The sequence below is a fragment of the Lacerta agilis genome, chromosome 6, assembly GCF_009819535.1.
Source record: "Lacerta agilis isolate rLacAgi1 chromosome 6, rLacAgi1.pri, whole genome shotgun sequence".
Lineage (NCBI taxonomy): Eukaryota > Metazoa > Chordata > Lepidosauria > Squamata > Lacertidae > Lacerta > Lacerta agilis.
Window position 1 is genome coordinate 36,736,123 of NC_046317.1, and position 23,284 is coordinate 36,759,406.

At 39.4% G+C, this 23,284-nt stretch overlaps 1 protein-coding gene across 5 annotated transcripts in view; it reads right to left on the reverse strand.

The window, feature by feature from the left end:
- The window catches only part of FGGY (FGGY carbohydrate kinase domain containing), a 150,743-nt gene that overhangs the window by 120,872 nt on the left and 6,587 nt on the right, over positions 1–23,284 (reverse strand). For 4 of the 5 annotated variants that reach the window (XM_033151980.1, XM_033151983.1, XM_033151979.1 and 1 more), the window contains exons 2-4: positions 20,517–20,730; positions 16,058–16,169; positions 15,242–15,393 (exon numbers count right to left, since the gene is read on the reverse strand). In XM_033151980.1, coding sequence (XP_033007871.1) covers positions 15,242–15,393; positions 16,058–16,169; positions 20,517–20,717 — 465 coding nt within the window. In that variant the 5' untranslated portion in view covers positions 20,718–20,730. The remainder of the gene's footprint in view (positions 1–15,241; positions 15,394–16,057; positions 16,170–20,516; positions 20,731–23,284) is intronic. The other variant, XM_033151984.1, reaches the window with a different exon arrangement.

Sequence of the window (23,284 nt, forward strand, 5' to 3'; positions counted from 1 at the left end):
AAGCTTTTCATAGCAGGCAGGAAAAGGGTACTGAAGGCACATCATATTGGACAACATCCAACATTATCTTCGTGGCACAGAAGTCTCTGAAGTGCTGTTTCATGGTAGAAGGAGATAACCATCAGAAGCCCTGGGTCAACGGAGAACCATTCATAAAGCAATTCCTTCCCATGAGAGCATTATCCCAGAGTCTGAAAAAGTGGGTGGCGGATGAGTGAAAATACTACATAAAGGAAAGGGCTGCAACTCAGCAGCAGAGCACCTGTTGTGCATGCAGGAGGTACCGTACCAGTTTCAATTCCTGGCATCTCCAGGTAGGGCTGGATAAGGCTCCAATTTGAAACCCTGGAGAGTCACTGCCAGTCGTCGTAGTAGACAATACTAAGATGAACAGCCCAATAGCCTGACTCAGCATGGCACCTTCCTTTGTACAAGTCAAGACCTTTGATATTTTACTTGCTTTCTTCTTTGGAGTAGGAAGAGAATCTGCAAGGGAGAATCTATGAAAGGAGTTGGCTGTGAGGTGGTGACTGACCCAGTGGGATGCAAGGTGGCGATTGCCCAGTGGACTTCATGACCAAGTGGTGATTTGAACCCATGCCTCCCCAGTCATGGTCCGACATTCTAAGCCACAGAAGGTTACAGGAAAATGTGGCCAGATCCAAGTGCATTTTACGCACATATTCTGCAAGTATAAGCTAGAACATGGCACTGTATCAAGAATCCTAAGAATCACAAGGGCCATTTCAAATATCTGACACAGCAAACAATTCTAGCTAGGCTACAGCATATAAAATATAAATTGCACACATACCAAAACCAGATTGTGGCTTCACAACACATAACACACAGACAAAAGAATAGTATGTATTGGTCTACATACTTAAGACTTTTCTGCCACACAGAAGTAATAATCAGATGCATAGAAAGTCACCACATTTGAAGCATTTCCCAATCTGTTACAAAAGTTGTTGTATGTCCCCATTCTATAGATCACTGCTATTTCTGTCCTTTACCACTTACCCATATATTAGTCAAACGTTACACACATTAAACTCATACCTGACTAAAATTATATTTTGAATATGAAATTTGGTTTTCAGGAAGGTATCAAGTATGCCATCCAAAATCCATTACTTGCTTTGCTAAACGAAAGACTGGCATGTTTGGGTTTTTTGTTTTACTTCTCTGTTGCACCAGGAGTATAAAAGCTTCATTTAAAGGAAAGATCTGGTTACAAGCCAGATTTAATTGCTCACAAATGGGGAGCAGCCATTGTTTCTTTCTGGTGTATAACTTGATATCTCTGTAGCACCTATAAGGGACCTATGCAGTCTGCAATCTCCATCTTGGAACTGAGCCTACAAGCTGACCACATGGATACAAACATTAGCCTGAATACTGAATACACACACACACACACACACACACACATCCTTGCCTTCCTCACTCCTATAGTATCTTGCCTGATTAAAGCATTCTAGAGAACTCAAATGGTTGTCACACTTTTGTGGCATTCTGATTGGTCCCAATAAAGGTATTGCTGAGCTGTGATTGATAAAAACAGCTCCGCAAAAAAAACCAACCCTGGTGAGTTCAGCTGGGTTTCTCTCTTGGTTTACTTCCATATTTGTCTAGAGACAGGCAATGCGAAGGGCAGGAAGGATGAAGAAAGATGCTGCGTCATGCAAAAGCGTGCAAATAAAATTAAAGGAAAGTATTAGAGGAGAGGTCTAATCTGGAACGGTAGAAAGCATGTGTGCAGATTTGGAAAACCGGAGAATAAACCTTAGGGTGATCTACTATAATATAAAATTCATCATAAAAACAAAAGGCATCATACGATGCACCCATCCTGTTCCCTAGAGTGAAAGGAGTCATCTTAATCCTCTCCATATCTGAGTCATAGATGGAAGAAGTGGAAAACTACAGTTAGGTCATCATATCACATTCTCCTTGATCTGGTTCCTCACTGCCAAGAAATGTAAGGTGTGGGAGCTAAGATGTATTTGAAACATAACTTGTTATCACCTAACTGCTCAAGAGATGGAGGTTCAAAGATTTTTCCACTTACTGAACTGGCCTGGTGCATGCATAAGCTGTCCCCAACTACAGACCACAGCCTAGAAATGTGATTTTTTTAAAATCACAGCTTCTCTGCCTATATGAGTTATAGGTCACACTCAGGTTTTTATAAAAGACAGATTTTTTGGGGGGGGGAGTGGGGTGCTGCCTATGTTCAGACCAAAATGGTACATTATTTCTCCTGAATACGGGAGGGAGGCATTTCTCAATGTTGTTATCTATACCTAACTCATTCCAACCAAGGAACTTACCAGTACTGTATATGCATTTCATTCTACAGCCAGAATGGCCCGTTTCATGGCATGGCACACTGAATACAATACTGCCAACTTTTAGTAACAAGCATGCTATTACGACCGAGTCATGTGCCTGGACACAAAACTATTACAAACTCCTAAAATGCACTCAGAATACATGGGGACACACTTATTTATCTCACGATTTAAGTGGTTGGAATAAGCTTTTGGCATGAGGCGGGGGGCAGGCATGGGATCCCTCAGGCACCAGAGCTATAGCGCTGATGTCAGAGGGTGGCACTGCATCACAACACAGCATCACTAATGGAAACCAATGGAAACCCTACAATCTGAAGGCTTCTCCCTGTAGATTTTGAAGCACAGAAGCTCTTCTTACAACTACCTTGTCCTAGGCCAAGAACTGACTCAGCAGACAATGTCAACACTCCCTTTCCCCCTGCGACGGTGCTGTACAGCAACCACAAGAAAATTGATACAACCCTATATGGCTTTTCTAGTAACAAAGGATGAGGTAAGCAGATTTTCCTCAGCAACTCAGGGTGGAAAGATGCTGAGCAAGCCCTGGCAGAGTGTTTGTGCTGCCAACAGCAGGCACTGAAGTGAGGTGGACACTTCAACTCAAGTGCCGGATATGAGTCTTCAATTTTAATACAGGACAGCTGCAAAGAAAACCACTGCAGAGTGGAAAAGGGCAGTCATATAAATCTACGCTCAATCATAAGAAGTAACTGGGGTGGTGAAAGGAAGCAACCATGCTTTAAGATGGCTAAACAAAATATTGCAAACATCTAGACATACAGGTGTATCGGACCTCTGCTGAGAGGCTTCTCACTGGATAGAAAGCAGCTATCAAGACTCATTGTGCAGCTTGAAGAGTAGTAACTAGATTGTGGCACCAGTTTCCATGAACTAGATTCCACTTCAACAGATAGATGAACTGCGTGCCTCACTTGGCAGATGCCTTTTTAAAGTGTTATTAGGTATATACACAGGTATGGGGGCTGGGTGGGTCTGTAAATGATGGAAGAAAAAGACCAGAAAATGAACATGGGGGAGCATTAGTTTTGTCACATTTCAAATGTCACAAGACAAAAAGGACGTACTCACAGAAGCAAATGGGAATATCATTTAATGCTCTGCAGCGCGGAGAGGGGATTAGACACTGGAGAGTTAAAAGAAAAAAAAGAAACAAAAATCCACAAGGGAAGGCAGAAAAAAAGAGAGAAACACTCTACTTGCTCAGTTCTTAAGAGAAATGTTTTTAATTCTTAAAGGAAATGTTTTCAATAGTGAGCTGGGTGATATTTTATCCCCTTGAAAACTGGAGGCTTAGAGAGGAAATCACAGCCAGACACCATGCAGACAGACACTGTGTAAACTTCTTTGCACAGCCCTGCCAAACACATCTTGCTCTTAATATATGGTTCGTCCAAAAGTGCTCTCCTCTCACAAAGAAGGAAGAGAAATGGACTTCAGAAGATTTATTTTTTAAGCTCTCTGAAAGGTGACCTGAGTAGGTCATTTCCCAAGAAAGTCACAATTCTCTCTCTGATTCCCATTTGCTCAGAAAGTACTTTACAAACTCTTTACTTCAAGTAGGCTTAAGTGTTTATTTCATGTGCTTGTTTTGCTTCCTCTTACCTTCAGCGTTGTCACTTTCAACATTGTGCTATGTAATAAATTATTACAATGAGATGCTACATTCTGGTGGGTTGTTTTGAAACAAAGCTACAACTTAATTTCTTCACATAGAAATATGCTTATTAGTGTAACAAAAACATACTTTAATTTCATCCACAGGAAGACACCAAGTTCTAATGGCATATACTGCTGGTACATTAGTTCTTGGAAAGAAAAAAAGCAGAACAAGACTCTGCTACTGGATATTCAATAATTTTTCAATTCACATTTGCATTTGACAATATCAAAACCATATCAGGTAGGTCTGGAGCCACTGTTTTTAGGAGATAGACCAAATATTTTGTAGCAGCCCATTGACATGGTTCAGCACCAACCCCAAATCAGATGCAAAACAAGGTACACAAACAGAAGATAAAATTAAATTCCTAGCTCATAAATGGATTTATTATGTATCCCTGGACAACACCTCCCTGTCCCCATTTCAGTTTCCCATCATTCTTTTATTTCCATTATTATAAATCACCAAACAGGTTGATCAGCTCAGCTCTGAAGCATCAAAACATAACATATCCTTTAATCCTAGAATTGTTACTGTAGAACAGGCTAGGCAAACTCTGCCCTCCAGATGTTTTGGGACTACAACTCCCATGATCCCTAGCTAACAGGATCAGTGATGAGGGGTGATGGGAGTTGTAGTCCCAAAACATCTGGAGGGCCAAGTTTGACTATGCCTGCTATAGAATAATTAGGATCCCTAAAAGACAGGAAAAAAAGGGGGCTTCCGGTTTGGTCGCTGCTGCAGCCAGGTCTAGGTTTGCCGGGGTCGTAACTCAGGCAGCCTATCCCACAGAGGAAAGAAACTCCAAGGCATCGTATACAAGCTAGCGGAGGAAAATTCCGAAGCTCAAGGGGCAGTGAGCAGCACCGTGAAGAGGGGTAAGAAGAATATTAGTCCCTTTATTAAAAGCGTTTGGGGAACCCCGGTGCAATTCACGTATCCCGACCTCTGTGAGGAAGCCTTGAGACAAAGGCGCAGTGTAGCGGCTGGGTTTTCAAGAGGCAAGAAGGAAACCCGGAGCGGAGCAAAAAAATTGTACCTAACGTCGATATCGTTTTAATAACAAGAACGTTCCGATAATAACAACCAAGTCCTGTGGGTTTAACAGTCTAAACCACAGCGAACCCTTGTAGCTCCGAACTCAACCTGGGATAAGACAAGGGTAATCGGAACTTTTATTTTACTTTTAAAGAGACTTGTCGGACTCCTGGAGCGTTTTTTACCACTGTATATAAGATCGATACAGGCAAAAAACCGAGGAGAGAACTAGCGCGGGAGACCTTGAACCGAGAGCCCTCCACCCACCCCCTAGTCAAGCCGAGTCTGGACGTACCTGTAAAGACGGGGAAAGGACGAGGCGAGAAATAGCTGTGCGGGGTGCCTTGCGGAGGGGGCAACGCGGTTGTGGAGGTCCCTGACGGAGCGGAAGAAACTGGGTTGGGAGTGAATAAAGCAATTACAGCGAGCGAAAGGACAAAGAGAAAAAAGGGGAAGGTCGAAATATGGCGGAGGGGGGAAAACGCTGATAGAGAAACGCTGACCCAATCCCTCCCGGAAGTGGTGAAAAAGATACAGGAAGAGATACAGGAAAAGAAGACAAAGAACTCAGCTCAAGCGGAGGCAGGAAGAACGATCTGAAGAGACAGACAGAGCGCACTGAGGACATCTAGTGGTTGGGATCGGTTACTGACACCTCTAGTGAATAGCGGATAACCAGCCTTGAATATACACAATTTGAAAGACGGGATACTAAAGGGAGGATGAGATTTTAAGTACACACCTAAAACCTCTCCCATTGAATAATCTTGAGCCATCTCTACAAGAGGAAATAAATTAAATAAAATAACCAAATAAACTGGGACAAAACAAAAAATTCACTAAAGGAATAAATATTAAATAATCAAAATTTAAAAGGGGAAAACAAGATCACAAAGATTAAAACAGGACTACAAAAGATTACAAAATAGCTTATTGAGGGACTATAAAAGGACTGTAAAGATATAAATAGAAACATATAAATAAATACAGAGGTCCCAGGAGAAGAACAAACAAATATCCTAAGAGAAGAACTAAGAAATAAGAACAAATAAGGAAAGAAGGAAAATGGAAAAGGACAGTAAAAAATCAAAAAATTATAATGCCAGCACCCCTGCAACCACTCAAAGACGTCCGTCAAATATGGAGGTAGATAATGGTGAGATTAAGGAGTTGATTTTAGGATTGAGAGCAGAATTAGGGGAAAAAATGGACTCCATAAATGTAAAGTTGGACAAAATGGAAAACAAAATTGAACAAAATTTGAAAAAGATTGAACAAAATTCCCAAGCAATAGTGGACTTAAATAAACAATATGAAGAATTACAAAAGAAAGATCAAGAGATGGAGAAGAAAACCCAAAGCCTAACAATTAAAGTAAACAAACAGGAAGAAAAGATGAAGACAATTTCGGACGATTGTAAAGAAAACAGGAGGAGCCAAGAAAAAGTACTGGAAGAATTACAAAGATTAAAGGACATACAGGAATCGACTTGGGATGCGATGGCGATGCAGGAACTCAGGCAAAATGAATTGATCTTGAGAATGAGAGGACTTAAAGAAACTCAGGATGAAAATGTGGAAGACATTCTTATTAAAGGATTAGCAGAATGGATGCAGTTGAAAGAGGAAGATGTGTCTATATGTGTTGACAGGGCCTTCAGATTGAAACCAAGATATACGCGAGCTAGCAGATGGCCCGGGGACTGTCTACTTTTTCTGAACTCGAGGATCCTGAGGGATAAGATAATGCAAAAGAAAAAATTTCAAAAATTCAAGATCGAAGGTAAAGAGATTGTCATCAAACGAGAGGTCCCTCCAAGATTGCTGAAGAAGAGATCGAAATATAAAGCTCTGACTGATGTGCTGATGAGGAATAATATTTACTTTAAATGGGAGTTCCCGGAAGGGTTGTCATTTATGTATAATCAGACAAGGGTGAAAGTAACCACGGAACTGGAAGCAGAAAGGTTTTGGAGGAAACTTGAAAAATCAATGGGAGAGGGGAAAATAGAAGGGAACAAAAGGCGGGAAGGAGATAACGAAGACGAAGAAGAGCTAGAGGGGGAAGAGGACCAGCTAGAATAAATAAGCTGCTGTCATAATAAATAGACAGAGTACTGGTACCGCAGAGAGATAGGAATTTTAACCTGCTAAATTTTAATTTGTGTGTTACTCACACCATATGCAAGAGATATATATGTGATAAATCTGTTTTTGTTCTTTTCTTTTGTTTTGTTTTTGTTCTTTTTCTCTTTGTTTCTTTTTGTTGGTTTTTTTTTTTCTAAATTGGATAACCCTTAGCAACACATCTTGAACTCCAAGGAGTTGATTTAGAATTTATACTTCAATAAACTTTTGATTAATAGACATGAACATAAAAGTGATTACTTGGAATGTAAATGGGTTAAACAACAAGGTAAAAAGAAACCGGGTAGAACATCTGTTAAAGAAGAAAAAGTTAGATGTAATTTGTTTACAAGAAACTCATATCAAAAAAGCCCACCGCCAGTTACTAGTAAATAGGAAATTAGGGGAGGAATTTATTTCATCTGACACACAAAAAAAGAGAGGAGTAGTGATATATATTAACCCAAGGTTAAGGCCAGAACAAATAACTAAAGATAATGAAGGTAGGATCATGGTGGTTAAACTTCAAGAGAAGCAGGAAAAAGTCATAGTAATAGGAATCTATGCCCCCAATGAAAATAGAGCAGAATTTTATAAAAAGGTCGAAAATATATTATTGGATTACATGGATCAAAAGATTATATTATTGGGAGATTTGAATGGGGTTGTATCACCACAAATAGATAAACGGAAAGAAGATAAATGTTTAAAACAAGGAAAACTACCGAAGACTTTTTTCGGAATGATAGATAACTTGGATCTACAAGATGCGTGGAGATGTAGACATCCCACACAAAGACAATTTACCTACCTCTCCCACCCAAATGATTCAGAAAGTAGAATTGACGCAATCTGGGTCTCTAAAGACCTATTAATGAGATGTGAAAAGGTAGAGATATTACCCAGAACCCTCTCCGACCATAATCCAGTATACATGGAACTATCAGGAAGAGCAGAAGGAGTAAGGAGATGGAGATTAGATGAGCTTCTGTTGAATGATGAGACTATAATCAGAAAGGCTGAAAAGGTCTTAGCGGACTACTTTGAAATGAATTACAATAAAGGAGTTGATATAAATATGGTCTGGGACGCGGGGAAATCGGTAATCAGGGGCTTCTTTATAAGTCAAAGCGTTTGGAAAAGAAGACAAAAAAATAAAAAACTGGATGAGTTACTAAAGGAAATAAGACAGAACGAATTAGAATTAATGAAAGCCAGGAAGGGGAATAAAGAGGAGATAGAAAGGAATATCAAATTATTGCAGACTCAGGTCGCTACTATATTAGACAAGGAGATAGAAAATAAAATAAGATATCTTAAACAAAGGAGTTTTGAATTTTCAAACAAAACTGGCAAATACCTGGCATGGCAACTAAAGAAAAAAGAAAAAGAAAGATTAATAGAGGAAATAATTGACCAAGGAGAATCGATTACAGATCCGAAAAAAATAACAAATCTATTTGCAGAGTTTTACACAGATTTATACAAAAAAGAGAAATCTGACCAGGCAGAGATAGAGAAGTATATAAAGAAGACAAATTTATGGGGAATTGATGAAAAGGAGAGACAGAACATAAATGAACCAATCACATCATTAGAATTAAAAGAAGCAATAAAAAAATCCAAGATAGGTAAATCCCCAGGTGTGGATGGACTACCAGCCTTATTCTACAAAAAGTTTGAAAAAATTTTGAATGAGCCTTTGAGGATGGTCATGAACGGAATTTGTGATAAAGGGGTGATCCCTAAATCATGGGAAGAAGCACTTATTTCAGTGATCCCTAAACCAGGAGCAGATAATAAACAGGTTAAAAATTTTAGACCAATTTCTCTTTTAAACAACGATTATAAATTGTTCACTGGAATCATGGCAAACCGGCTAAAGAAAATATTGGGGGGTAAGATGAATAAAGATCAGACGGGCTTCTTGCCAAATAGACAAATGCACAGTAATGTGAGGAATGTAATTGGTGTTTTGGAATTTCTGAGTGTTAGGAAAGAGAAAAAGGCTGCATTTCTATTACTAGATGCTGAGAAAGCATTTGACAGAGTATCATGGCCATTCCTCAAAGGGGCAGTAGGCTTATTAGGATTTGGCCAAAAAATCTTAAATGCAGTCGAGGCAATATACAAAACCCAAAGAGCCAAACTTATAATAAACAATGCAATAACAGGAGAAATAAAGATACAAAGAGGCACCAGGCAGGGTTGTCCCCTATCTCCCTTACTCTTCATACTGTGTCTGGAGTTCTTGCTGGAAAATATACGGAATGATGAAGGAATTAAAGGTATTAAAAACGGAAGAGACGTCCATAAAATCAAAGCATTTGCGGACGATGTTATTATCATGGTAGAGGACCCAGTGGAGAGTATTAAGCAAAGTATAGCAAGAGTGGAGGAATATGGTAAATTAGCAGGACTTAGTCTAAATATGAGCAAAACTAACATCATGACCAAGAATATGTCCAAAGAAGAAGTGCGGAGATTGCAAAATGAGGTAGGATTAAGAGTGGTAGACAAAACTAAGTATCTGGGAATATGGATTACAAATAACACCAATAACCTATTTAAGGACAATTACGTTAGAGTATGGAAGGACATTAAGAAAGATCTTGAAGTTTGGAATAGACTAAATTTATCCCTTCTTGGTAAAATCGCAGCCATCAAAATGAACATCCTCCCCAAAATGTTATTCCTGTTCCAAATGATTCCAATTCTAGGAACATGTACTAACATTTTTAAGCAATGGAAGAAGGACCTGATAAGATTTATTTGGAACCACAAACCCCCAAGAATCAAATATAAACTTTTGATTGACATTAAAAGTAGAGGTGGCTTGGCTTTGCCGGACCTAGAACTTTATCATGAAGCGGCAGGTTTTATGTGGTTAAAGGAATGGATTGTATTAGAAAATCACGAGCTGCTTGATCTAGAGGGATTTGAAAATAAATTTGCCTGGCATGCATATCTGGTAGAGGACAAAATCAAAGCACACAAGGGGTTTAATAATCACATTATTAAAAAATCTTTATTAAAAATTTGGGAAAAACACAAGAGATTATTGGAACCTAAGACTCCTAAATGGGTCTCCCCGATTGAAATAATTACAGTCAAAAAAGAAATTCAAACGGAAATTGGGGTAAATACAAAGATTTGATAGAAGAAAAAGATGGCAAATTAAAACTAAAAGATTATAACGATATCAAACATTTCTTAACAGGGTGGATTCAATATCATCAAATAAACAGTAAATTCAACCAAGATAGGATACAAAAAGGGTTTCTGAATGAATCTTCTCTACTAGAAAAGCATCTCTTACATAATAGAACCAAAGTAATATCTAGCATGTATAACATCTTATTGGAGTGGGAGGTAAAAGACGAGATGGTCAAAGAAACTATGATCAAATGGGCGAAGGACTTGGGGAAAACAATAGAATTCGAAAAATGGGAGAGATTGTGGGAAAAGGTATGGAAATTTACGGCGGCAGAGGGGATCAGGGAAAATATGATCAAGATGTTCTACAGGTGGTATATGACACCAAGTAAAATACATAGAATGTATAAAGCTAAGAGCAACTCTTGTTGGAGATGTCACAAGGAAGAGGGGACCTTTTCACACATGTGGTGGCATTGCGAGAGGATTCAAAAATTCTGGACCCAGGTACTAGAAGAAATTAAGAAAATGGTGAAATATAATATAAAAAAGAACCCGGAATTGCTTTTGTTGGGAATTGTAGATGGAGAAATAAAAAAACAAGATGAAAAATTATTTCACTACGCTACTGCTGCGGCCAGAACTTTAATAGCCCAATATTGGAAAAAGGAGAAAATACCAGAAATCAAAGAATGGCAAGAAAAATTATTTAACTATATTGATCTGGCCAAACTAACGGATAAAATTAGAGGATGCAGTGATCAAAATTTCCAAAAAGACTGGGGAAAGTTTGGAGAATATCTTAAAAAGCAATGCCCCACGGTGAAATGTTGGCTCCATTTCTAGGTATTCTGTATTTTGAACAAAGAAATAATAGAAGAAAGAAAGGATAGAAGAACGAAATAGAATTAGGAGTATAAGATTTCAGAGTGGTAAAAGGAGTGGTGGAATAAATACCAGGATCAGGACAAGTGGAAGCCTTGAAGAAAGAGGTAGCAAATAAGAAGAGATTAAAATAGATTGAAGAAATATGATAAGGATATGTACTGCTAAAGGGTAATAGAAAATAATGTAAAGGATATATTTTTTTTTTCGAAGTTGGAATGTATTACTATATTTGTTTGTTATATACAGATGTTTTGTGAAGGTTTTTTTTTTTGTAAGACATAACCAAACTTGCTTTGTAAACTTTTATTTCCTTTTTTTGTTTTTTTAGGTTGAAAGGATGTGTATTTCTATCGAATGCATATTTTATTGATTGTTTTTTCTGAATTTACGTAATAAAGTTAATTAATAATAATAATAATAATAATAAAAAAAAGAAACAAGTATCTCCATTCATATGGATCTACTCAAAATAGTGGTGAAAATCTACCTTTCATGGCAAATACAGAAGCAATAAACAATACTAGTATATGCACCCTAATCAACATCTAATCAACTTCCACTGTTTCCAAGCAATTTTTTAAAATGAAACCAAAATCATGACCCTTCAAGGTTTGGATACTCTGTAAACACAGTGGCCTTCCACTCTCTCTGCTTATTTAACCCTTGCCTCTTCCTTGGAGAACTCTTACCAACCACCAAGGGCCCTACTTTGGGTGGTCTCAACCTACCACATGGTGCTGTTCCAAAAATAAGCATCCAAGACACTTTACATACCAAAAGGACAATATAAAAATGTTCAATAAAAATCTTCATTAGAGCTCAAGCTAATCCATAGAATACAGAAGTATCATAACCAGCCATGCAAACACACATGTCAAATTGTAGACCTATTTTAAACTACCGTAGTATTCTGTGTATAAGACTTTTTTGCTTTAAAAAATTAGTCAAAAATTGGGGATCATCTTATACATGGATGGTGAATGCAGAGGGATTTGGATTCGGCTTCTGGCTGGATTTCTTAATTTGGGGTTCAAAAAAATAGATGTTATCTTATACATGGGGGCGTCTTATACAGAGAAAAATACGGTATTAGGGGAGAAGAAACTACTGTGTACACTAGCCCACCCATTTTTCTAGATATAGGTTGTTCTGCACTGATAGCCAGAAGTGACAAATGCTATTCGCCGAGCACTGGGAGGCAGACTATTGTCACAGAACTTCCCATTAACTACTCCACATCCACAACATCAATCCTGGAAAGCCACAAAGATCTTACATTTTCACACGCACTTATTTCCCTACGTGGCCACATTTGTCTGCTTGGGGCTACTAGACTAAACATTTTTGTTGGCAACCTCCATTTGTTGATATTTCTGACTCCCATTTAAAAGACTGAGTATGAAACCCAACCTTTTCCTAAAACTATTATAAATAATTAGAAGACCACTGACGTATGGAATGGGAGTTTAAGTGAATATTCATATTTCATGACAAGGTCCACAAGCAATGCTAATTAACCCCTATTAACTTGAATCTGTCACTATCAGCTTCTGCCAGTTAACTTCCTTGACCTTCTCTAGCCTCCACCTTGTTACTCTACGATGAGAGTCAGGAAAAGAGACTCCAGCTGTTGTACGCTGACAGGGGGCAATTTACATTTGGCCTTCATTAAGAGACAGAAAGCATCATTGAGACCAAATGTACAAGACAGACTGGTGGAGGTTATAAAAAATTCAAGTGGCACACATTTTTCCCTTTCATCTGACAGTTGGTATTAAGAAGCTATATATCAACCTCAGACACATAAAACTTAAACTAAAGAGAGGGCATAAGAATTAGACTATGAAGACAGCGCCTTCTGTCTGCTCCACGGCTATTTTATGCATATGAAGCAAGACAGCTCAGGTGGCAATTTTGGAGGTATGATGAAAGTCACAGGAAATACAACACTGGTGGAGCTCCCTAAGATTAACAGGGATTCTTCAGGTTTTAGGAGAGGGAAAGTAGGATATTATTTTTATAAACTAAAGACACACACAAGATCGTCCCTGCCAATTATTTGCAATCATGCACTCTCAGCTTCACTGAAGGTGAAGATATATACCTCAAGGGTTCCTTCACTCAATCTTCTTGCCTCCATCCAAACTCAAACCAAATAGCTGTAGAACCTGCTTTCCAGAGAACCTCCAACTTTTCTTAAAATGAGAGAACACTAAGAGGTCCATCTGTTTGCTGAGAAGCACCCATGTTCTGAATCAAACAACTGCTGCCTACTTCTAGCTCACCTACCCACAAATACAGTTGCTGCATGCAATGAATTGCTCTCACAAGTCAACCAAAGGTCTGTCTAATCTAGTGTTTAATTTTACCCGCACAGAGAAGTAAAGATGCACCTGAGGCAATCACAATTAGGGGATGATATACAGTGGTACCTCAGTTGTTGAACGTCTCGAAAGTCGAATGTTTCGGTTTTCGAACGCCGAAAACCCAGTACGGTAAATGCTTCTGTTTCCGAACACGCCTCAGAAGTCGAATGGCTTCTGTTGAGTTTTTTCTTCTTCAATTTTCTCTATTGAATTCACAGGCCACCCTTTGCGTCTCAGTTTTCGAATGTTTTGGAACTTGAATGGTCTTCCAGAACGGATTACGTTCAAAAACCGAGGTACCACTGTAGAGACAACTTTCCTCTATTGTCCCCAGCATTTGGTAACTAGACACTTTGAAGCTGAAAGTTCCATTCTAATCTATCACACCAAGGGTCACTGACAGACCTCCAGTTCATCACAACTGAAGGTGCTGAATCCTGCAAATGTTATGTGAAGAAACATTTTCTTATGTTTGTCCTATTGACTAAATAATTTTAACTGGATGAATTCAAGCCATAGTGTTTTAACAGTCACCCAAACTTCATATAGTCACTGTTCTCCTTCTCTCCCTCATCCCACATTTATTTAAAATACTTTTCACCTTGGAAAGCAATGACTTAATAAAACTATTAAATGTAACATACAATTAACAAGACAGATACAGCAATAACCATGTCAGACCCAACAATTAACAACCAATTAAAGCCCAAGGGAACAACTCAGTCTTCTGAAACGACTATGAAATCCTACATTATTTTGTGTCCCTTATATGGAGGATGCTCTTCCTGAGTTGGGGTGAAGCCTAAAATGAGAATGCCCTATCAGTTCATGACAATCTCTAGAAACACTTTGGTACCCTTAAGAATGTGCAATGGAAGAAGAGTTCTGGAGTCAACTGGTTCACCTTTGTTATCCACAGCCAGGGTGACAAACTACAGTGTGACAGCTTCTTGCTCTTCCATCTATATTACTATATGTAGAGACATTGCATGTTCAGGTCACAGCAAATAAGAGAGAAAAGATGGCAGCTGCACTAGGAAAAAGGTATGGAAGCAGATTTCCCACAAGAGCTCTTTCCTGCTACACACCCCTTCAGTCAGCAAAGCACCAATAGAATCAATTGCTAGGAATCCTAGTTGCAAACTCTGAAGTGGATAAACACACCCGCACAGCTGGATTGGGCTATGGTCGCACCGCTCTCCAACATACTAGGCTACAAAAAGCTGGTGAACATTAACAACACTATGCCCTACGGCCACATTTGTGCTTGGATGTAACATTTTCTTTAGTTAGCAAATCATACAGGCTTGATCTCACATTCCTAAAGCCAAATACACAAGATGCCAGGCTCTCCAGCTGAGAACAAAGGCTTGCACAAAAACGAACAGGGATAGCTGGCGTAAAAACAGAAAGCCTCAGAAGACTTCTCCCAAGGACTCACCATCTAAACCTTTGTTTTTGTCAATAGTTAGAACTCTCTCTTGACTTAATGAGAAGACTCCAAAGGTTTTTTTTAAACACACACACACCATGCTTCATTACAATTGAATGTAGGTTTGAGTTTAGGAGAACAAAAGCTTATTGGCACATAACCAAAATTCTGTTGCCTTTTTAGACATACTCACTTCTTTCATCCACAGCAACTTAGGTGGCTGCATCTCAGCGGACATTGCGCCACCAACAAAGCACAAGACGCTGTGCCGTGTCCCGTTGATGCGTGCTACTTGGTCAGCTGCACGATGGTCCATCCACAGAATGATGTTTCTGTTGTGTTTTCCTTATAAAACAAGACCAATCTTAGAGTTATTTCCAATTTAGATATGGATAACCCACCTTGCCCCAAAATTATTTAATGAATTTATATCCTGACTTTCCTCAAGGCCAACATGCCTGGGGAAGTCTCCTAGGTGGTCTCCCATCCAGACTCTGATGAGACCCAGACCTGCTCTTTTTCAGTACAATGGTTGCTGCATGTGCCCCTGGCCTTTAGACCACAGCCCTGGGACCATAGTCCTCTAATCCTATAGCAGAGATGGGAAGCCTGTGGCCCTCTGCGTGCTATTGGACTGCAACTCCCATCAGCCTCAGCCAACACAGGCAAAGAAGGCTGTAGTCAAAAAACACTGGAAGGTCACAAGTTTCCCATCCCTCCCTTTCTGTTCCTAGAGGTGTTTCACTTGACTTCTCCAAATTCAGCTAATATGTAACTTTAAGCAAAATCTTTCAGCAACTCTGATTTAATTCTTGCTTGATAAAGCAATGACTATGGTCTTGGACACAAGCATTTCAAATAAAACCATGCAGGAGATATCACGGAGAACTTGTGGTACAAGTCTTTCCTATTTTAATTTCATATCTACCTGCTGAATTGTTGTTAAATAGATTAACCTCGTATTTCACTTTAATTCTGGAAATCTCAGTGTTCTATTGGAAAGTCTTACCTTCAGAGTTGACAGCCAAGGGCTTGAAATGAGTGTCCAAAACAACAAGGGAACAGGTAGCATCAAAGCCCAATCCCCGAATCTGAGAAACATCTATCCCATGGACAACTTTCTGTGAAACACAAGTCAGTTATATATTTTCAGAATTGCATACAGGCAAAAAAAAAACACACACAAACATGAATATCTAAAATAGGGTCATTGCTGAAAGAGTTTAGGTTCCTGAAAGGTTACTTAAATACAAAATATGTGTGTGGGAGGGGGAGTGTAAATCCAATTGCTCTTTCACATTACCATCATCCCTGGAGAGCATGTTCAAAAGCACAGGGAGGGCACACATCTGCATGCTCTTCCACACAGAGTTAAGACTGCTTATGTGACAGGCCCCCAAAGCTGCAGGGGCTGGTTTTCTCCTTCTTTAGGATCACACATGGTTTTCTAAATCCCTGTACATGCTGGAAAACTAGTTAAGATCTGTGAATCAAGTAGTCTCCAAATTCAAAACCCCATCTCAGCCATAAACATATGAGGAATAGTCGTTATTATGGATTCTTAGCTTCGCAACTGCAAAAGGAAACCCAGTAGGGCCACAAATTATGTGTGTGTTATGTTCTGGGGATCACACTTAACGTCAAAACTGTTTATAGTCAAAACACACTGGGTTCTATGGCAGGTGGAATAGCCAAAGTCTCCCCCCCCCCCACATACATTTACCCCTTTTTCATTTATGTGTGTGTGATGGGCTTATTGTACTGAGCATCCTAAAAGTGCTAAACATTTTACCCATTCTATTTAATTGCAGCATTTTTATACCACCCATTAACAAAACATTCTCTGGGCAGGTACGATATGTGTGTGTGTGTGTGTGTGTGTGTGTGTGTACATACAACTTGAAAATGTTATTATAAATAGTTACAATTTAAGGCGGATGTTTCAAATAATTACTTCAAATGCTGTAATGTCTACTGAGATGTAAGTCCCATTGTTTTCAGTTTAGTACCATCTTTCAACAACTTGTCCTTTGGCTTTATGTTGTATTGAGCAGTAATGAATATATTTTAGGGTGTGAATGAGGTCTAAGAAGAGGAAGAAAAAAACAGCAAGGCAACTCATTGCCCTCTATTAAGAGGATGGCAATGAGGGTACTTTGGCAAACTAAGGTCATAGATGCTCCTGCTTTATTACTTCTTCTTTTTTAATCCACTTATCTTTCGGTGACCCTCAAAGTGACTCACACCAAATTCAATCGATAAACACATGGCATGTACAAATGCATAGACATAGCTAATACAACTCAACTTTTCTTAGCTTGGTGAATAGGTATTTGGCACTGGGGACAGATGCAGACTATGAGGTATCTGTAACACCACTGTGGCAAATAACTCTTCTCCTGCCGCCCCAAACTTGGCCAATGTTTGTTTTATATATAAACAGGTCGCTGTAATATGCAGTCAGTACTACCTGGAGGTTCAAGTGCTCTTGATGGGCATGGGGTTCTTAGTATACTTTGTTATTTGTTTTCAGCGCACCTATTATTTAAACAATTTTAATATCGCTTAATTACAGCCATCCCTAAGTGGTGTGCAGGAGACTCAATACAATGAAACAAAAATAGAACTAACTATGAAAATCAGAATTCATTTTAAAAGCCTGCTGGAATTAATGTCGATAAACGTTCAATAGAGTGAATAAGAGTAAGTGAAGAAATGCATTCTGTTTCATTATCCTCATAGCAACTGCACCAGGCACACACACCCCATCTTCCTCCATCTCCTTTAGGGCACTCACTGCAGAGAATGGCTCATTAATATTTGAAAATCCTGATCAATAACAAGTGAACGGTGAACTGTCCAACTACGAATTACCAGGCATCTCATGCATATTTGAAGAGCCAACCTAAGAACGTCAAGCAGCCCGAACCCTGGACTTTTTTTTGTAGAGGAATGAAGGTCCCCCTTCCCCACCCCAAGACCACCCTGACAATGCTGGCTGCCAAATGAGGTCATAATACCCACAAAGAGATGCAAAGAATTAACTAAAGAAATTCAGGAGATGGAGCAACAGCCTGCTGTTTTACATTCCCCTTACCTGGGGTTTCCATATTTCAAAAGGTAAAATTCCTGACACCAACAAAGTTGTTGAGCTTTTTTAGGAAGCCCCCAAACCAGGACATGTCAGCACTTTTCCTGACTTATGGCAAGCCTACCCACCCATACCATACTTCAGTACAAATCTCTGCTGTAGAGGGAAGGGTGCTTGCTAACCGAGATGTTGGCTTCACCTGCAGTTCCATTCTGAGCAAGCTCCATTTCTTTCTACCCAATAAGTAGATGCTACAAGACTAGCACCTGGTATCCATCACAGACATCTTCTACTATATTTGTGACACTACCCAGAGTCTCTGATGGTGAAGGAAAGCTTTTCAAGCTGAATGAAAAGGTCTCTCTACCTTAGGCGTTCATTTTGTATTGTTTTAAAACCTATATTTAGTTTCTTTTGTACTGTTTTGGCAACACAAAAAAACTAAGTACTCCCAACAGATCAACTGAGAAAAAGCTTATAATTCTTCTCCCCAAAATGCAAAAAACAGTAAACATACAAAATGATCCCCAAAAACAAAGGTGAAGTTATCTCAAGACGCTGACAAAATTAGGATTTGATTTAAAACAACAACAGCCCAGCGCATTTCGGCCTGTTGGTGTTAAAGGCCTTTCTCAGGGGCCAGAATTAAAAACAACCTAAAATGTTAAGATAACTGGAGATATCTTCAGGCTGTTTTTCATTCTGACCCTTGAGGAAGGCCTTTAACAACAATAACAGCCCCAAATGTGCTGGTCTGCTAAAAAAAAAAATTTAAATCCACCTTTTGTCACTATCCTGAGATATCATCTCCTTTGTTTCAGTGGGGTATAATTGTTCCCCATCACATACATACACATAATACACGTTAAAAATCTTTGTCCCACCCACAGTGTGGTATGCTGTTAATTTCCTCTTGATTTCGCACACAGACATTTTCCTCCATATGATTTGTGTTAGGACACAATACCTTTTGCTATCCAATATGTCCCTTGCAAAACAGCCTTATATTGAAAAACTGTCCAGATGGCCTTGGGCAACCAGGAAGTCCAAATGGCACGTGAGTGAGCTAGTAGAGAAGGAGGGGTCTCTCTATTCCTCCCTCCAACTGCCCAATTGGTTTTTGTGCTAGCTTCAGAGGAAGGAAAACATCTTACTCCATGTTCAAGTATGCAGGCAGAAAAGCAATAGATCACTCTGCCCCTCCTTGGCCATTCCACTGGCTAGAATGATATTTTTTAAATGTATGTTTTATGAACGTGTTAAGAGGCTAGTAGCCTGTATTTCTAGGCTGGCTACAGAATTGGAGTCTTCCTTTCCCCTGCAGTCAACATGAAACTGTAAGCTACTAGCCAAAACTTTGTAGGCTAGCAGCTCATATGGATTCATTTTCAAGGCTGTTTATAGAAAGGAAGAGACAGAATACCTGAAGCAAAAAACAGAGTAGTGTACATCTGATTAAGCTCATTCACTTTTTGGAGTTTGTTTTTTCAAAAACAGGTAATTGATGTTTTCTTTCTGGTTTCTACCATAAGCGAAAAACTTCTGCCTCAAAGTTATAATTTTCTCCCACCCAAAAAACCACAACACTTCTTCCAATCCTGAATGTTAAACCTAAAAACTCTTCCTGCAGTTTTTCCAAGAGCCACTATCAGTATACCTCCCCCCACCCCACACAAAAAATAAAGAGAGGGATTAACTGAAACAGGGCATCTTCAGTACCATTTATCAAAAGAATCTGGCCAGATGTACTAGAAGGAATACAAAGGTTTTTTTTGTGTGTGCTAGCAATTGAGGTATATATAGAAAGGTAGCAGACAGAGAAATCAGAGAGATGTAGTTCAGGTTAGTATAAAGGTGTATACAGTGGTACCTTGGGTTACATACGCTTCAGGTTACAGATGCTTCAGGTTACAGACTCCACTAACCCAGAAATAACGCTTCAGGTTAAGAACTTTGCTTCAGGATAAGAACAGAAATCGTGCTCTGGCGGTGTAGCGGCAGCAGGAGGTCCCATTAGCTAAAATGATGCTTCAGGTTAAGAACAGTTTCAGGTTAAGAACGGACCTCCAGAACGAATTAAGTACGTAACCAGAGGTACCACTGTATATCAGAAGGGGCTGTTAATCTTTGAACTTAATAACACGGCCATTATGTAGTCAAATCTGCAACAGGAAGCCCCAATTTCCCCAAAATTAGAGGTAGGCAGAGATTAGCCAGCAAATGTCACTAGTTATATCAGCCCTCCTAGAATCTTGTATCTCTTGTGTGAGTGAAAATGGTTTGATGTGACAAAGGCAGTAGAGTCTGCCTCACCTCATTAGAAAAGCTACCTCACAGTGTGTAGCATAAGATTCACAGTGAGCATTCATGTTTGTACCTTTGTGACTGTACAACACGCAGCCCAGATGTCATCAGAGGATTGCTCATAGTGGTCTGGTTGTGGTGCCCAAATTTGAATTGGCTGCTCTGCGTAAGCCACCACCATCCCAAACTGGTCTACCAAAGCCGCACGGACGCTCGCTGTGCCAACGTCAATTCCAACGTAGTAATTTACCGGTTCCAGGTTCTCACTTTGCATTTTGAGCAGACCTCTGGGTGACAGGGAAACAAAAAGGGACTATTAAAATATGCTTCACTTGGATAAAACTTCATTATCTCATATCACTGCTCATCTTTGCAATGGACACTGCATACCAACAAATTCTACAGTTTGGAATCCAGTGAGTTTTGCTACGCCACATGCAAAACATGTTACAAATGCCAAGCCAAGGGACAATAAGGTAGCCACCTCACCAGTAGAACCCTTGGTTCCTTTGTCAGGCACAGACCATCAGAAGTGCTGCAGGCCAACTCATTTGGAAATAGTTTGTAAGCTGATAAGCCTACCAATAGCGAATTCTTTAGACTCTGGTTGCATGACTTTTCTCTCCAATAAGCTTTCCACCATAAAAGTATCATAAAGCATTCTCATTGCAATATCACATGTTTTGGTTTCCTAATCCCACATTCAGGAAGTTACTGCTACTTAACAGAAGTCAAACCAACAAATTGTGCAGGGTTTTATTTTAAAAGTTCCTGTTGTGTTCTTGCCATTGTTTTTACCAACTTTCAGTCACATGTAAAAACGACAATTTCTCAATCTCATTCCAGGAAGTATAAATATTACAGGTATACTCTGTTCTCCCTCACACTAACAACAAGGTTCCTATATTTTGATACCATTTCCCTGCACAGTGCACATCATTTTAAAGAGTGCCTAATGCCATACAAGTTCTCAGACATTAAGATACTTGGAGTCCTCTTCTAACATTTGCTTCCAGTAAAGAGGAGCTGTTTTTTGGTAGTGGCACCATGGTTATAAAAAGTTGTCCACATGAAGTCTGCAGGATCAGTCCACAGTTTGCCAATAATAAGATGTTGATGATGATAATTTATCATAGGTCATGGCTCCTCAACAGACATCTAGGAGATAATTTTATGACATTGTTTCCTCTGCTGTGACTTTATAATTGCAAAGCAATTTAAACTGTTTTCTTAGTCTGCTGCTATGATTTTAATGTTGATCATTTTGGGATGCCATGGTATTCCTGGAAGACACCTTGTGGTCCCATCAGGTGGAAAGTCAGAGGAAAACTGATTTAATAGTTGAATTTGTTTCTGGAAGAATATGAATAAATAAATTAACCACCATGAAAAAATGAGTAAGAACTCACACGTGAACCACAATGCGCAAGCCAATGGAACCCGCTTCATCATCAAGGAATGTACATGCTGGTTCAACCCATGTTTTATATACCGGTAGGTTGCAAGCCTACATACACTTGTTGGGGAACAAATCCTACAGGACAAGCCTAGTATTGCACTGTTAAAATCATTTTATTGTATTGCTCTGTGTAGTGTGCAACACTTTGGTTCTTACTATTCATCAACTGCCTCTAAACAAAGCAATAGAAAGAAAAGCATTACCAATGAATATCAGCAGCAGCAACAATGGCTGCCAGCTGAGCAGTCCAAAAACTACAAATGCTATGCACTGCAGCCAGTCCTACGCCAATCACACTGTAGAGCGACAGTTTTTCATGCCCAAAGTGGACAGAGTGACATGGGTTTTGTGCACAAAGTGGGTGGGCCTTTATGACCCATCAGTACAGGCAACTCCTGCTTTGAATGTGTTCTCGGTGCATGTGAACCCAGAAGTGGCAGGAAAAGGGGGCGTTACGGAGTATAATGGGAGTGCACTGCCAACACACATGATGACCCGGAACGTAACCTCCATGCAAAATAGGGTTTTCCTGTATATAACCAGTAACTTCATGAACAATGATAAAACTGGACTGCCATGGTATATGTCAATGGATGAACTCCTAGCAGGCTCCTCAACCTTTCCAAATAAATAAATGTATTTTAAATATACAGACGTACACATGCAGACACACTTTCGCACAACATTGGGCCATAATAATTGGCTATGGAAGCTCAAGAGTGTCTGTAATCCAACAGCTATGCTGCACTGCATTGTTTTGTTCTTCATCGCACAGTCTAACTTGCCGTTAACAAAACAAAAAAATCATTCAGTTTACAGATGCCTCCAAAAATTGTTGATAAAAGGTTTGTCTCTAGAGGAACTGTGTTTAAAAATATTATGCGTTCATTTATCATTCTGCAGCACTTCAAAGTGCAACATTCCTGTAACTCAATCCAGTTTCCTTGCAAAAACATTGTTTGATGCTAAGAGTACTACAGAGTATAATACATTTGAGATTTCACCTACATGACATCTGGATCTATGCACAAAAAGCACTGAATTATCCAGCGCATCTTTTTTTAGGATCAACAGTGACTAGGAGTAAATATCCTAAAATCAGCAGAGTTCTCCTATAAGGCATAGTCAACATGTTTTAACTAGGAAAAATACATTTTGGAGTAATAGCATTAGAAAAATTACAAAGGCAGAAGGATTGCATTGGATACCACACTAAACCACAATTTAAGCATTGTGTGAAGAAGTGGGAACAGGACACAGGGCTCATCCATACTTGCACTTGTCCAAGTGATTTTTCACTTGTCCCCCAGTTTCTAGGCATGAGTCCAAGCAGTCTTGCCACTGCCTGCCATTTCTCCCCAGAAAACCCATTCCTTAGCCAT